Below are 16,540 nucleotides of genomic sequence, written 5' to 3' on the forward strand. Positions count from 1 at the left end.
TTGAAAGTCCCAGCCTAAAATACTCAGGGTCCGGAAAAGTGCATGACAAGATGACACCAGTTGCAGGGAACCCAAAAGACTGTAAGTTAGTCCTAACTTCAAAGAAGTGCAAGGGATATCCAAGACAATTGGTATACATTCTCAGAAAAGAGAAAAGGCTGTAGTATTCTTGCAATATTGAAACTGGCAGGCCTCTGTAGAGTTAAACTTTTCCAGGACTGTAGCAGGGCTAATGCTTTCTACCTTCAACATGTTTAAAAGCTGAACAATAACTATAGCTCAGTGGTTGTTGAACAAATGATTCCCATCCATCAACTGAGGTGCTTCTGTCCTTCAGCAGAGCAAGATACAAACCTCTTCCCTTCCACTTGCTTTCACAGGCCTCGATCCTGAAAACACATGCTTAACATTAGGCACTGTGAATCAACTACCAGGGACTGCAGATAGTAACACGGCTCACACACAAAGGCAAGTATGTGCCCAATTTTTTGCAGCTGCAAGGCTATGCACAACCATATTTTCTCCTTGCCTGTTTGGTTGGTGATAGTCAGGACCAGCACGTACTCAAAAAAAAGTCACAGCTGTAAGTGATCTTGAGATATGCCATACTGCTAACTAGTCTGAGTCTCCTAGTCCCAGGACCATCCTTCTACCCTAATATTTAGTGTATCAATGCACTCAGACTGAACAAAGCAGCTTTACTGCTCTAAGATGCTGTGCCTTCCACTTGACTAAATGTGTTGGCACCTATGGTCAGCAGACCCTCCAGGTACATTTAATCTTTGCTTCTGTGAGATCACAGGGTACAGCAGAACCAGACACATCTAGAAGGGGACTAGTGTTACACTAGTTAGATCTACATCCTATGCATGCGTTTCAAATGACAGGACCCCACACAGTCCAGTCACTGCAAGCCTGTGACAAGAGCAAGAGCAATCCAAGACTGCCTCTTCCTCACACTGAAATTCCCAGCCAAAGTGTGATAGTGCAGTGCCTCTGTTTGAGGGTGATGCATGAACCAGCATGAAATCAATCCAGGGTAGCTTCCAGTTTGGAGATAGGAGGGGTTGACTTTGGTTTGCAAATAAAATCCAGGAAGGCAGGAAGACATGCTCACGTCCTCCTAGGCAAAGGGCAGGGACAGGCCAAAAAAGATGCACTTCCACTCTAAAAGGAGGAGCTAGTACAGTTCCACGCTAGCAAGTGCACAGATACCTTGGGTGTGCGTGTCTGTGTGTCCCTGAACAACGAAGAGTCACACAGGGAACGCAGCCACTCGGATCAAGGTGAATTCCTGATAGACAGTATTCTGTGGGCACTCCCCATCCCCAAACAGCTCTCTGCTGGACTCATGCATATTTAAAAGGGATCTTAGAACCCGTGAAAGGAGAAACAGAGTCACGGCTTGGGTAGGGAAATCCTTTTTCCAACAGACAGGACAGGGCCTTACATTTCCCTTTTGGTTCCTGCTGACAGACTGACTCTGGACCTGGACCTGGACCTGGACAGGGACCCAAAGTCTGTCGTCACTGGCTGTCCAGTCCCGCATGCTGCTGCTGAGGCCGCGTGCCCTTCGGTGCCACAAAGCCATCTCACAGGAGGCACCGTGTTTTACTTCTGCAAGTATTTTTTTTTTTTTATTGAATATAAACATTTCCAAATACAAAAAAAGTGAACCCAACATGTCCCTGCTGACTGGGCAGGCAGCGCACATGGTAGTAGGGAAAGGGCTTTAGTGCTTTATAAACTTCCTGAGCAAGTCAGCCTTGGCTGCCCTGGGCAAACCGATTTGGCCAGAGAACCCTGCTGCCACCTGGTGGAGAAGGATGGCATGACACCATCCTGCACCACCTGTTTGGAGCAGGTATCCGGCTGCAGCTTTCTTTCTATGATGTGAATAAGGCAGAGACCAACTGCCTGTAGGAAACGCTATCGCATTAGAGAACAGCAGCCCGCAGGATCCTAAAGACAACCCCTGTGCTGGAGGGAGAATAAATGCAGGATGATTTCACATCTTGCAAAGCCCAGAAGGATGCAGATTTGCAACCGCTGTTCCTAGTCTTTACCTTCCTCCCCTTCAGACACAGTATGGTGGGCAGGAGAGGCTGCAGGCTGATATGCATGGGCACAATCATTTTCAGACTGTGCAAAGGAGAGGACAAAAGAGAAGTTTTTTCCCTGAGATCCCTCAGCCCAGGATATGACTTCCCCATCCCATCCCTGAACATACTGGACTCACTGACATGATGAGGCATTTGGCTGTTCATTGGAAGTATTTACCTCACCAAGGGGTACGGCTGGGGAGAGCAGTGAATCCCCATACTGCATGTGGGCTGACGGTTTTAGAAGGGTCTACTGACACCTTCAAAATGACGTACCAGAGGCAATGAAAGCTCTGCCTGATAACCCCAACAGAGAGGAAGCTGGTATATCCCACTAGAAAAGAGGTGGGGGGAAAGGATCTCCCATCATGGGGAGAGCTGACCTAGAGAAAAACCCAGCAGCAGCTTCTGAATGGAGGTTTGGAGACCATCATGCAGCTAAATATCAAAAGGAAAGCATCTCTCCCTCCAAACGCAGCTAAGTTCTTTCTATCCCTTACCCTCTCCTGATATAAGCGAGTTGGTGCCGTGGTCCTAGGTCTTCATTTGTCCTTTGTGCTAGGACCCACAGCTCCTCTCAGCAACAGGGTTATAATGAGAAGTCCCCAGACCTGGTGCAATGAGGGAACTCATGGCTCTGAAGCCTCTCAAGCCCTTCCCAACCTTCCCAAAGGGGATGCTGGGAAGAAGGAAGGACATTTCCCAAGCACAGCTTTGTCTGGCTGAGGAGACAGGGGGAACTAGGGACAGTGCTATCCTGAGGGGTGGGGTTGCAGTCATACTGATGAACAAGAGAATAAAGCGCCAATCCTCAGGAGGAGGATGCAGCTCTCAGCTGGTGGGTAGCACCAGTATCTCATCAGTCCCCCTTATGAGAGGCAAGGGGGCCCCATTGGGCCTCATGCCCTTCATACACATCACAAGACAAAGGAGCCTTTTTGTGTGGTTCTGTTCAACAGCAGGAAGAAGCAGGGAGGGAGGGACATCCTTCAGGCGTCGCTGCCATCAGCACGGCTGTACAAGAGATTTCACTCCTTAGCCCTGTTCTTATTTTTCTGCTTCCAAATCTTGGACCATCGGAACCTGTTTTTCCTCTTGTCCATCCCCTGGCCATCGCGAGGCCCATCTGTGGGTGAGAAGACACCACAGGACATGAGTTCCTTGTCTTCAATGGGACCCAGACCCATGGGGCTCCCAAAAACGAGAGCACTTACCCAGCTTCTGGATCATGTCTGCCAACACCTGATCCTCCTCTTGCTCTCTGTGAGGGAAGAGGCCTGTGTTAGTCAGCACCCAATGCTCCTTAGGGGAACTCAAGGGCCTGCCCCTCTGCTCTGTCCCCCTCGGGGTAGGGGTGACACCTGTGAGAAGAGCGCTCCACCAAGGCACCTCCTCCTCCAATGTCCCTCTGCCATGCCCAAGCCCAACAGAGCCAGTGACCCTCACAGGCTGTGCCACGGAGACAAAAGTCACTTGGGCTTCCCTCCTACATTCAGCTTCAAAAGGGGTCTACCAGGGAATGTTAAACCCAGAAGTAAAAAAGCAGCCAAAAGGAGCCTGTGAAAACGACAGGGTCAGGGGTCTCCGGTTCTCAATGGAGGGGGAGCAGAGAGAGGTGCCAAGCATGCCACTACACTGTAGAAAAGACCCAAGAGCTTCCCATCCTAGCAGCAATGCCCTCAGGACCCTGAGAGGCTCCAGGTGGGTCTCCCCAGCTAGAAGCAGTGAAGCTGCATCCACGAGGCATGTCAGGCAACCTAAGCAGCTCTGCTGAGGGACCGTGCCACCTGGCTGCTCCCCCCCCAGTTAAAGCTACATGGCTTCTGGTATGAGGACCGGACAGATGGAGATGGTAGGTTTACTGTGCAGAAAGCTCCTACAACTCGAATGCACCAGTGGAGAGAGTTCCCCTGCCCCTTGCCCTCGTGCCATTGTCCTGACTGGGGGCAAAGGAAAACGTCAGTACATCAGCGACTGAGGGAGGAGAAGGGGCTTAACTGAGACCCGAGCCAGCCTTCCCATACCAGAACTGTTTGGCAGAGGGGAGGGCAGCAGCACCCTGCAGGTTCTCATCACTCCCTCATCTCCCGAAGTCCCATACCTGATCCTGTCCTCATCCAGGCAATCCACAATATCGTTTCTGTCGTTGACAATCCTCACGTATGACTCCAGCAGCTCCTCTTCTCGTGCCTTCTCCCAGGGCGACTTCAGATCCTCTGTGCAACACAAGGGGACCAGTTCACACCAGCAAGCTCTACACTTACTTGGCTCTGCCTCATGCCTGATACCTGGCTCTGAGCTGCAGGCCATACACACGCCTGCTTCCCATGAACAATACACTTCTCGCAAACATTTCCCTTCCCTCACCCACCCCCATTTCCCCGCCCCCCACCCCTCCCAGGCATGGGTCTCCTCCCCTATCAAACTGCAGACTGGACTGGATGCAGGTGAAAATCCACACAGAGACCCAGAGGTCTCCAGTCCAGCAGAAAACAGGAGTCCACAATGGGCTAAAAGCCCCATAGAGCTGCACCAGACAGATCATGAATGCAGAGCCTGAAGTTTCTGCTTGCCCAGAGCCTGGACAAAGCACCTCACCGCACGGACAGTGTACGTGCTGGGCTGGCTACTAACCAGGTTTGCTCATCAGACACCGCAGCTCATTCTCCGTATTCCACTGCTTCTCCTCCAGCTTCTGCTGCTTCATTCTGCAAAAGCCCAGAGAGGCAACAAGGTCAAACCAGGGGATTCCTGTGTCACTTCGGAGCAGGCAAGGGATGCTCTGCAAATGGCACAGGGGGATTCTAGAGAGAGTCAGGGCAAGCCAGCCAATATTAGGGGTTTTCTGGGCTGCCCATATGCCACCTACACAAACAGCAACAGGGGCTGTTATCCAAGACAACCACTAAGCGACCTCCTCCTCACAGCACCCAAAATGGCATTGGACTGCCCTTCCCTTGTCTAGGCTACGGAGGTGAAACCCCATCAGCTGATACATTCCAAGGTGCTGATGACGCACAGGACTTCTTCAAACCTGCCTTACCCCAGTGTCTCCCCCTCTATCCCCACCTGTAAGGGAAGCAGTCAGGACTCAGCTTATTGCTCAGAGGTAGGAGAGGACAGATGGATGCATGGATAGATTTCTGGTTGTACTCACTTGTACATCAGCTCCGACTCCAGTCTCAGCAGCAGCTGCTTTTCATGGATCAGTTTGAACCAGTCCACCATGAGGGCATCCTCGGATTCATCTGCATACAAAATTAAACACTACTATATCCCCTCACTGCTGTGTTTGCTACACCAAGTCCAAACCCTCTGCAGTGATGGTGCATGAAGGGCAGCACAGATTCACCTACTCTAGGCACAAGAAGTTTTAAATATTTGGACATGGACTGGATGCCCAACATGTAGCTCTTGTTACTCAGGATATGGAGTGTGCATCACGGACGGCTGCAGGAAAGCTGGCTGAGTGTCTCCATCTTAGGCTGTCCAACTCACCTTCAGTGCAATCTGTCCCTCTACGCTAGTCTGAGCTTTTCCACATCAAAGCCAGTCTTGAGCAAGGCCCACAAGAGGGAATCTTGGAGTCCCAAAGACATCTTAGAAGCAGCCTTTGAGTCCTAAGCCTCAGCCAACTGGCAACTTAGCAATGATATGCAGGGACCAGGTGTACAGAGACAGACAGAATCAGTGGGAAGTCCATCTTCCCAGCATTTTACCTGGCTCCCACACTATACCTTGAATCTCACATTCAGTGCACGCTCCCAGGACAGAAGACAAATATGTATGCAGATGAGACAGACTGGGAGAATTAAGTCTTGCCTGTCCCGACTCCAGTCTAAGGCCTCCTTTACCTCCTTCACAGCCGCGCAGCTGTTTCTCCAGATCAACTCCTTGTTGCTCCAGCTCATCCAACTGCTTCTCAATATCTCGCACCTTCTCCTGGATTTCCTCTTCTGGGATGTAGTCTGGATGGAGCTGAGGGACAAAAAAGTCACAGAGGCTAGAAAAAAATGCTAGCTGCTCCCATGGGCCACTCCCAAGGGACAGGGTCTCTGTGGCACTGAGAAACTAGAGGGAGACAGGCTGGAATATGTCCTCTCTCACGGGGCCTCCAAGGTGAGAGAAGACAAGGCGATTCTCCACAGAATGGGCTGTACTGGACACTGGCAGGGCCCTCGCTAGCCATCTACCCTTTTGATGCAGTCCCCTCCTGTAGCCTTTAGGAGACACAGTGTGTGGTAGAAGACCTTGGCCATAGCAAGGGGGTAACAGGCTAGGGCAGCTCCCGTGATATGTTTCTTAGGGAAGGTCTGAAGGTGAGCCCTGCTCCTGATTTCAGGGCTGTGATCTGCGTTCCAACTTCCACCTTTCCGCAGCGTACAGAGAATACTGCTTCTCCCCCAAGCCATAACTCCGTCCATACCCCGACCCTGTAATCCCCACAGCCCTCTTCTGCTCCCCCTCCACCCTGGCAAATTAACTCCTTTAGATGATATCAGTGATGAAGAGGGAGTTGCATATAGACTTCACGGTGGGGCTTAATTTCTGAAGAATAAGATTAAGATACCAATTCTTTTTGTTGACAAAATGCAGGCCAGGCTGCCTCCACCTCCCTACCTTTGTTGGAGATACTGGCTCATTTTCAGGGAAGCTTTGAGGAACAGAGAGTTTAACTAGAAAGAAAAAAAAGAGCAACTTTATAGCATCTCAGCAGGCAGCTCGCTGGTGACTAGCTAATCCCAGATTAGAACTGGAGCTGTTCTAATTCCCTCCAACAGAGGGCAGCAGCAACATGCGCACTTCAATTAGTGCAGTACACCACAGGAAACCTCTTCCACCCTCCTTCCTACTGTGCATTACTCTGCAGTCGTGCCCACAACCCCTTCGCTTCATTCTCAGTTTGTCACATCCCAAATTGTAGGACAGTCTCTGCCTGCTTTGCAACACTCAGGGTGCAAACAGACGTCATCCGATGTCTCGTTTTAGCCACAATGAATCGTTTTTTAGGATGGCACAAACTGTGAGCCAACGGATGTTGCTACCCTTTTTGCACTATATCAAACGAAAACCAGTGGCATGACAAAAGGTAGTAACGGACTCTGTCACTTTATTGTGGCAGGCATCTATTAGTTTTGTGGCAGGAGAGTACAAGCAGCCTGAGCTGCTCCCACTCTCCAGCCACCTTGAGGGCTCCTCAAGCCCCCAGAGCACCTGCCTGCTTTCAAAGAGGTGCCCCTGGGGAGCCTCAGGGTGCCTCTCCATAAGTGGGGAAATCTAGGTTCCCTGAGCATCCAGACCTGCTTCCCCATGATTGTAGGACAGATCTAGTAGAACAGAGAAAGCAGGGAGATCATATCACCTCTTGTTCCATACCATCAAAACCAGGACATTTGGTGACAGCGATCTAAAGCAACACAGACCTGCTGGGAATTTAGAGAAATGCAGCATGGGAACACTGTGCAAGGTCTGGGTTCAAAGAAAAAAAAGTCTCATACCCACAGGTTCTCCATCTGCCTCTGTAACCCTCCAAAAAAACAGCTACCACCAGCAGTCTGCCGGAGTCAGAAATACTGGCCTCTGCTCCCTCTCTTTCACACAAAGTAAACTTTAACAATATTACTAGACTTTAAAAAAGGCTCACAGACTAATGCTTATACAACAAATGAGGGAAGGCTGGTAATTCAGAGACCCAGGTTTAAGTCCCTCTGTGCCAAATGTTTCCTATGGGGCAAAAGGTAACAAACATAAACCCTCTATGCCTCAGTTTCCCCATGTGTAAAATGAGGACAATTGGCATGGCTTTACTGCCCAAGGGTATTAAGGATGGACATAATATGGAAAGTGAGGCACTTGGACATTACAAGAGTGGGACAACATAGTTACCCCAATAAGCATCAGATGCAGTGGGCAAAAACACATTTACAAAACAGCATGGGAAAGGAATGGTCCAAGATTAGTTTGTGCATGAACAGGGGAGATAAGAGGCACAGTGCATAACCCATGGGCAGCCACCTTATACTCCTTGGCAGTCACATAGTTCATTACTGAAGATGCAGTTCCCAGGTCATCAGGGAAGAGCTCAAGGACAGGTCTCAACACTGGGCCCAGCCCTTGCGCAAGCTCTGAGTTGAGTCCCTTTAAGGTGGAAGCCCCATCAAAACCATCAGTGACTATGGACAGACCAAGAAGTTTGGAGGACGCAGCCAGTGCAATGCTGGGTCAGAGGCAGACAAAGCCTTCTGTGAGCTTAGACAGAGACTGCTGCTGTATATGTAGAGCCCTTTCTGTCCCACGACCTCCATGCACCTTCACTCAGTCCGATTCTTGTGAAAGGCTCTCTCTCCATACAAGAGAGAAACTCAGACTCAGGCGGAGAAACAGCAGCAAAATCACTGTCCACAGACAGTAGGAAGGACTGAAACAGAACTATAGGATCTTAACTCCTAGCTGCTTGCTCAAACTTTATAGAAAACACTGAGGCATTGAAGTAAACCAGTATACCTCAAACCCAACCACAGAATCAGTATCTTTATTAATCTTTCCAGAGGGTTAGAGAAGCAATCCAGGTAACTGGATGTTTAAAAATACCCTCTCTGTCCCAAGTTACTGGGAAACTAAAAAAAAAAAAAAGCCTTTTACTTAGCCCTATAGAAGGCCCTCTGTCCCTAATCCAGTACACAGCAATGGTAGATGAACATGGTGGGTCACAGTACTGAGAGAAAGGTCGATCAGCCTGATTTGAAAAGCCAATAAGGAAACTGGCTGCAGCACAGACATGCAGACTGGTCTGTGTTATACAGTCTCTCAGACTGGTCACTCAGTTATAAATGAGAGCTTTTGTATCCACATCAGACCATCTCCTAGAAAATGAAGCAAGACAAGACCCATGTATGTGGAAACAACTGCTGTGGGTAGTGGCTATTTTACTCGTAGAAAACAGGAGCGTTAACATGGGACTAATTAGCAGGTTAAAATCTCAGTATCCAGGGAAATTGTATATTCGTTGTTTCAGAAAATCTCAAGGGGCAGCCAGGTGTCCAGCTAACTGCTGCTGAAGGATTTTCCCATCTGCTTTTAACCATGCAACTGTAGTAGTGCCTAACAACCAGCCAGACATTGGACCCTGCTGTTCTAGGTGCTGTGAAAACACAGTAGTATGTGCTCCCAGCCCTAGTAGTTGAGACAGCCAGCCAGGGGGGAAGAACACCAGAACAAAGCCAATAGTGCAATAGCAGTCACCACCGTGTTAGTTCTGTGCCCTTTTTGTCTGGTTTTGGATGGGTTCACGCTCGCACTCAGCAGAGGACTGGGGGCATCATCTGGGTCATGGCCAAGCTGGGGGTCCTTCCCCTTCTCAGGTGAAGGCTAAACCCAGGTAAGCCCCATTTTATACCCTTCCTCCAGAGCAGACGCCCCTACTCCACCTGCAACAACCAGGCACAGTCTCTAGCTGGCTCTTAGTGAGACTGTGTCCAACTAGCAAGCACTGAACACACAGCTCTTTTTCAAGACAAGGCCACAGAGGCAGGATTGGTAACAGATCTCTGGACACTGCCAGAAACTGGTATCTTGCCAGCAAGCACTGCTGCCAGGCTGCCCAAAGAGAGAGCAGGAGACAGAGGCTTTCAGATGCTAGAGCCAGAACCTTACCTGGAGCCATGACCCTCTTGGAGTGGCCCGACTCCTCCTCCTTGGCAGGGGTGACAGGCTCTTCCCATTTTTGCTTGGGTGTTTGCCAGCTGGTAGAGAGCTCCTGGCTAGGGTACAGCTTCTTCTTCTGAGGCAGTGCAGCAGATGGAGCTAAGTTGGAAAGCATGGAAAGGGTGAGAACCGCACCCGCCTTCAACCTTTGTCCTGCAAAACAGCCCCTCTCACCCAGCACAGCCAGACACCTTCAACCGCCACCTTTGCTACTAGTGCTACACCTGTTCTCAGACCCACAGCAACACTGGGTACACCCTGCCCAACAGCTAGACATACCTGGCACAAATATCAATCTAGCTCCCATGATAGAAGGGGTTCTGTGATCAAACTTCTGTTAAATAGCTGGATTATTCCCAAGCAGTGCCATCACTGCGCCTCCATGCCCTGCACACTTAGCATTTGCTTTGTAACTATGTTCTATACATTTATGTCATCTATCCATTAGGTGCTTAAAGTGGATTGCCCTAATAACTTTTTTCTAGTGCCTTCCTAGAATGGAGGTAGACTGCCTAGACTGTACGTTTCCCATATCCTCTTTCCTTTCCCCTCATTCCCTTTAAGGGCAGGTGCTAGGTTTGCCCTTCTCCAGTCTTCCGGGACTTCCCTATCCTGCATGCAGGAGATAAATCACCTGTGGCTTGGCAGCTACATCAGGGATCTTCTTACAAACACCAGGGTGAATTTCATCAGGCCCCGATGACTTGAATACATCTAACTTCTCAAAATGTTCCTAACCCCTTCTCTCTCACCCTATTCTGGCCTGCAATGTTATTCCATTCTTAAAATTAATTAAGTCTTATCTGGTCACAGTTAATCCTTTTTAGTGAAGACTGAAGCAAAATAGTCACTAATAGTTTCAGTCCTCTACTAGCCACTCTTTATTTGCTCTCCCTCCCCTTTAAGTAACGGACACATACTTTCCTTAGTCTCCCTTTACTTCTAATGTATCAGGCAAACCTTTTCGTGTTGCCTTTTATGTCCCTGGCTAATTAAAACTCTTTGCACTCAGCCCCCCTATAGGGATAACCCCATCTGTCTGTGCTATTCCTCTATACTCATCCCTAGTCTGATGTCTTTGTTTGCCCTTCTTATAAGAATCTATTTTGATATTCAAGTCCCTAAAGGGCTCCTGATGCAGCCACGTTGGCCTTTTACTTTCTTTTGTCTGCATTGGGAGAGCTTCTTTCACCATTTGCAATCCTGCATTCCTTTATTCCTTGGACTCTTTGAAAGAGATCCTACCTTCTTCCCTGAGTTTGCTGAAGTCATAGATTCATAGACGTAGGGTCAAAAGGGACCTTGTAGATCTTCTAGTCCGACCCCCTGCCATGGGCAGGAGAGAAAACTGGGCTCAGATGACCCCAGCCAGGTAAATGTCAAGCCTCCTCTTGAAGTCCATTATTTTGCTAGTCTCACCCTTTCCTGGTGATCATTTCATGATCAGATTACCTTCTGATTTTCAGCCTATTCCTCCCTATTAAAATGGCCACTCCTCCAATAATCACCTCAACCTTCAGAGACAGAAACCTACAGCAAAAAGTGCAACCAGACCTTTCTGGAAATAGAAAGCTCTTCCACTACCTTCTGCACCCACACAGAGAAACTTCAGGTAGAGTAAGACTTGAGGAAGGACATAAACCTGAATTCCTCCTACTATCAAGGGGTGTTTGAACTGAACATATGCACAAGTCTCTCCCTTTTTTGCTGAAAAATTTCAAACATTGATGGTTTTCCTTGCAACCCTGTTCTCTAAGCCCCACCAAATACTTAGGGCAATTTACACTTTGAGTGCCTAGACACGTTCTACAGGAGGTTAGAGGGAGACACGTTTTAGTTAGAGCGGCTCTCAGGAGCTGCTCTAACTAAAACACCTGCAGCGTCTCATGCATTCAGCATCCCACGTTTCAAAATGGCATCAAGGACACTTTAACTAAAGCTCATTCAATGATCTTTAGTTAAAGCGCTCCTGCTGCCATTTTGAAATGAAGAAAACTGAATACATGAGAAGCTGCAGCATGCTGGAGCTTTCTAATTAGATGAATCGAGTCTGCTCCAATACGTTCCCATTAGAACGCATCAGAGCACATCTATAGGCATTCTTCGTTTGTACACTGTTTATTCCTCAACCTTGAGGTATATATCAAACCAAGTCCAATTCTACAGTGTTTAGTGCACATGACAAGACCTGCCTGCAGTTGAATGCAGACAGACATGTCACCACAACATGGCAAGAGCTGTAGAAAAGGATTCTGGTCTTGAAACAGACTGCCACGTCAGAGAACAAATTTTTAATAAGGAGGAAAAGAAATTTGGAAACACAAAGAGAAGAGTATAAAAGGATGGTGAAATGAACCAGAAATCAAAATTAAAAAGAAAAGAACTGAATATGCCAGGAATTTTCAGAGGCAAACCCTGAGACAGTCTTAAGTCTCAGAGTGTCAACTGGTAGCAAAGCTTCCTTGTTTTGCTCCATCCCAACTTTTCTCTGAAAAAAAAAAAATGTGACAGACTTATCAACAGCTTCCGTTTACATGAGGAAGAAGAGTAGGTCTGTACGCCAACCCTCATGATTGTATCGCATGAGTAAGAGGAGGAAAAAATAAATCAAAGAAGTCACATAAGAGTCAGGAACAGAAAACAGCCTGTCACGGGAAGTGCAGGGGGAGAAGGTCAGTCCCCTGGTGAAGGGAACACGCTTTTGTTGGAAGGTATGAATCACAGCAGTATGCAACACTTCTCCTCTTGCCTGTTCTGCTGTCCTGTGATCAAAACTCTGGTTTCAGATAACAGCAGTAACAGAATATTTATTGCCAGTGACCCCATTCCCTGTGGGTGGGAGGCTAACATTTTGGTGGCAGCCAGGCTATTTTTACCAGTACACACGCACCTAACAGTCTTAGATTGTCTTGCACATCCCATGCTCATCCATGCCATGCTCCACTTTTTTCAAGCCCAAATAGGGCAAAGGGGAAGGAAGAGAGAAAACATATGGGGAAGACCCTTGATGAATTTCCAGCTCTACCACTGCAGTTCTCTTTCAGGCCCCAGAGGACATACTGAAGAAACTTTCACTTCCCAGCTCCATGTGCCATCTCACACTTGTAGCACTGATCATCAGGGCATTACTCTCCCCAGGTTTTAGAGACAGTGTACAAGCAGTTGCAAGTGATTCCAGGAAAAGGTGGAAAGTCCTGTGAAAATTTGGAGAAAACATCCCACATAACACAAAGGCCACTGGACCAAAACCTGGGGAAAGCTGTGTGATGGCGATAAAGGACTAGACAGTTCTACAGTTATGCTATTTAGAGGTCCACCAATAGAGGGCTTTTTGGCTGATACCGATGGCTGCTTTTTAATGAGCCATAATCAGCCAATACCAATCCAATTGCTGATATGCAGTCAGGCAGCTTGAAGAGCAGTGTCTGGCTGGTAAGTCTGTTGTGGGGGAATGGACGAGAGGGGAGGGCCAGATCAAGGCCCCCACGGTGAGGGACGGAGTGGGGCAGGGACAGGTGCTGCACAGCTGGAGAAGAGCACAGGATGGAGCCGTGAGGAGCTCATCCAGGGGATTGGGGTGGGGGCCAGCTCCCACTGCTATATGCAACCTGGGAGGACATAGGGGGTTATGACCCCAGATCTGCATGCAGGGCAAGGACAGGATGCTGCTGTGGGCTGGGGCGGGGCAGCACTGAGCTCTTCCCAGCAGGGGACTGGGCCAAGCTGTGCTTGGGGCAGGTGGCAGTGGCGCTAAGGGGGAAGCTATCAGGTGGGGTACTGCAGGCACCCCAAAATTCACTGTAGCCTGCCTCCCAGCATTGCCACCGCCTGCCCTGAGCACAGCCCAGCCCATCGCCTCCACCAGGAAGAGCCCAGTGCCACCTCCAGCCCACAGCACCAGCCTGCCCTCATCCCACATAGATCCAGGCACACATGCCCCACCCCCGCCACGTCCTCCCAGGGTGCGCATAGCCATGGGAGCTACCACCCCTTCTGAGCCCCCTGGATGAGCCCTTTGCAGCTCTGTCCTGCAGCCCACCCTAGTTGCGCAGCACCTGCCCCACACCCACTCCCTCCTTCACCACAGGAACCTCGATCTGCACCCCCTTCCCTCACAACAGATTCAACAGCCAGACCCAGCTGCTTTCCATGCTGCTGTACTGGGCTCCTGGCTGCCTGCGTGCTCTGCTGTGGCTGTGTGCATGCTTGGGGCATTTATCAGCAATGTCAGCCAAAAAAGCTGATTGCCAGTACTGTCAATTTTCCTTATATTGGTGCTGATCTGATATGGGGCTGATGTATCGGTGCACCTCTAGCATTAAGCAGGTGGAATTATGCTTTTCGCCCTCTCAACCCAAGAGGAGGCTAGACTACGCCCCCCTCCCGCTCCACTAGTGGAAACTGGACCCTTCAAAGAACAGATCCCATTAGACCACAGCACAGGGAGAGACAGATGTCCAGAGAATATTCCCATCATACTTCTGGTATCCCAGATTCACACCTACAAATGGCACTACACAGGAGAAGTGACGGGTAAGGTTCCTTCTGTACTGTGTCTACACCCTTCTTACCATTATTCTGATTGGCTGGTGAGACAACAGATGAAGCTGGCTTAGTCTCCTTCTGTGCTAGGCTTACTGCTGTGTTGAACACGTTGGAGGTATCTGTAGGCTTTTTATGGACACCCTGGTCTGAGGCTCTGCAAGAAAATACAGTAGAACTTAGGACTCTGCTCCTCTGCCAGATTCTGGCCTGGACTTTACCACTTGTGACCTTCCCTCAGAAAGATTCGCCTTCCCCATAGCCCTCAAAAGCAAAAGCCAAAAGCCTGGGCTTGATATAGGAACTAGTTTTTCATAGCCAAATTTCATCAAATCTTACCGTGTGACATGACCAGCTCTTCTTGTGGCTTCTCCTCATCTTTTACAGAAAGTATTTAAGAACTAAAAGCGTAACTAAGACTTCTGCTCACTCACACATGCGAGCCCTGGGGCTACACAACTGGTCAAGGGTGATCAAACACAGCTGTGTACTGCTGCACACTCAGATACACCCTCACTCAACTCATCACTGAAAGCCACTACTACACTCTGCTACACTCACTTGTTCAACACGGGTTTCAACCTGGTTCTCCAGTCTGCCGGGCTCTCAGATTTATCTTCAGTGTTGTCCACAATTCCTGTTGGAAGAGACACAAAGTGAATATGTCTAGGATGGACCCAAACAGCTGATCCAATACAAATCATATGTACCCCTCTGCAGATCCTGGGTAAGGCAACTTCAGGCTTCTTGTGGATGTCAAAGAGGAGATAACCCCTGAGGGAGCTGATCTGATGTTAGAGAAGTGAGGCCAGTACTACTCAAAGTAGTTTAAGATTAGCTTGGTGCTCCTTTGTTCAAGGCAACTTCCCATGACCCATAGATAACAACTAGCTTGTACGGCAAAAAGGTTCTTTCATCCTAACTGATCCCCAAACACTTTTAAACCTCTCCCATCCACTACAGAAATACATCCACATTGGAGATTATGAGGCAGCTGGTAAATAGCACACAGCAAAAGGAAAAACAGGCAGCTTAGAGCAGAATGTGGAGAACATCCCGATGAAACTGCAGGGAAAAAACACAGGCCGGTAGCATACGTTTATCAAGGACATCAGACTTAAACACTGCTCCTTTTTAAGGAGATGCATGCAATCATAAGCGGTCAAGACATCAATTTCACATCTCACCTAGAGGATGGCACCTTCAGCATCACCTTGCTTAAGGCATCGTGCTGAGTGTTAGTTCATTACTGATTTGGAGGACAGAATATACCACCTTCCGGATCCCCAAGTCGCCTCAAGATTTCCCCGAGTTGTCTCCCATCACCATATAGCAGCATTAGTATGGCAGCTACCACATTTCTGATCTCAGCTCCTGAATGAGAGTCTATTAAGGCCTGGACTGGAAGGAATATCACACGGATACTCCTTTACAGGGACAGATGGATCCATTCTGAGCCAAAGATCCCAAAGCTCTGGAGACCGACTGTGTGCTGGTGATTGCTGCAGGGTAGAAGTGCAAGCAACACCCTTATAGTCTGGGCCAGGGCTGTCCAACTTCTCAGCGGCTGGGTGTCAAATGCTCCACGGGCTGCAATAGGGCAAGCTATGAACTCCCAGAGCTAAATGTCATGCTGTGGTACCCTGGTTGAGAATCACTTGTCTAGGCCTCAGAACAGAGCCCCAGAGCAAGTTCTCTACTGTGAAACAAGTCTCAAAGCACGTGAAGCATCCTAACAGAACACCCACCTCAAACAGCAAGGGAACAAGCCACTTACCTTTGGTGCTCTTTCCATCTGGATTACGACCGAAGTCTGCAGGTTTGCTACCCATCCAGCCTTTCCTTTCAGGCTGAGCAGCAGCCTCACCTCCTAACTTGTTGGCAGGACTCCTGGGCGCAGGCTCTGGGATTGCTGCCGATCTCAGTCCTGTGGGACCCGTTTTGTTGCCCTGCACTTTTGGATCAGGGCTCAGCCAGCGGGAGGCAGTGGAAGAATGCTTCACGCTGCAAACAGGAGGAGTCCAATGAGCCTTTACAGGAGTTACAGTCTGTTCTACTAACTTTCACCCCAAACCCCTGAATCAGCCCCTCCAGAGCATGGTAATAGAAGCTTATCTTCCCATATGCCCCTCCCCTCACCACCCACAAAAGCACAATCCAGGCTACTGGGGTTGGCAAGATATCCCTCTCCT

At 49.1% G+C, this 16,540-nt stretch overlaps 1 protein-coding gene across 1 annotated transcript in view; it reads right to left on the reverse strand.

Annotated features, from left to right (window-relative positions):
• Positions 1 to 1,615: 1,615 nt before the first annotated feature.
• MICALL2 (MICAL like 2) overlaps positions 1,616 to 16,540 on the reverse strand; it is a 37,831-nt gene continuing 22,906 nt past the window's right edge. The window contains exons 7-17 of the mRNA XM_090024208.1: positions 16,126 to 16,352; positions 14,910 to 14,985; positions 14,378 to 14,505; positions 9,756 to 9,905; positions 6,723 to 6,778; positions 5,957 to 6,080; positions 5,260 to 5,350; positions 4,737 to 4,810; positions 4,204 to 4,318; positions 3,317 to 3,363; positions 1,616 to 3,228 (exon numbers count right to left, since the gene is read on the reverse strand). Of these exons, the coding sequence (XP_089880334.1) occupies positions 3,131 to 3,228; positions 3,317 to 3,363; positions 4,204 to 4,318; positions 4,737 to 4,810; positions 5,260 to 5,350; positions 5,957 to 6,080; positions 6,723 to 6,778; positions 9,756 to 9,905; positions 14,378 to 14,505; positions 14,910 to 14,985; positions 16,126 to 16,352 (1,186 nt within the window). The 3' untranslated portion in view covers positions 1,616 to 3,130. The remainder of the gene's footprint in view (positions 3,229 to 3,316; positions 3,364 to 4,203; positions 4,319 to 4,736; positions 4,811 to 5,259; positions 5,351 to 5,956; positions 6,081 to 6,722; positions 6,779 to 9,755; positions 9,906 to 14,377; positions 14,506 to 14,909; positions 14,986 to 16,125; positions 16,353 to 16,540) is intronic.

This window comes from Crocodylus siamensis, chromosome 12, assembly GCF_052110815.1.
Source record: "Crocodylus siamensis isolate JL-2025a chromosome 12, ASM5211081v1, whole genome shotgun sequence".
In the NCBI taxonomy this organism is placed as follows: Eukaryota; Metazoa; Chordata; order Crocodylia; family Crocodylidae; genus Crocodylus; species Crocodylus siamensis.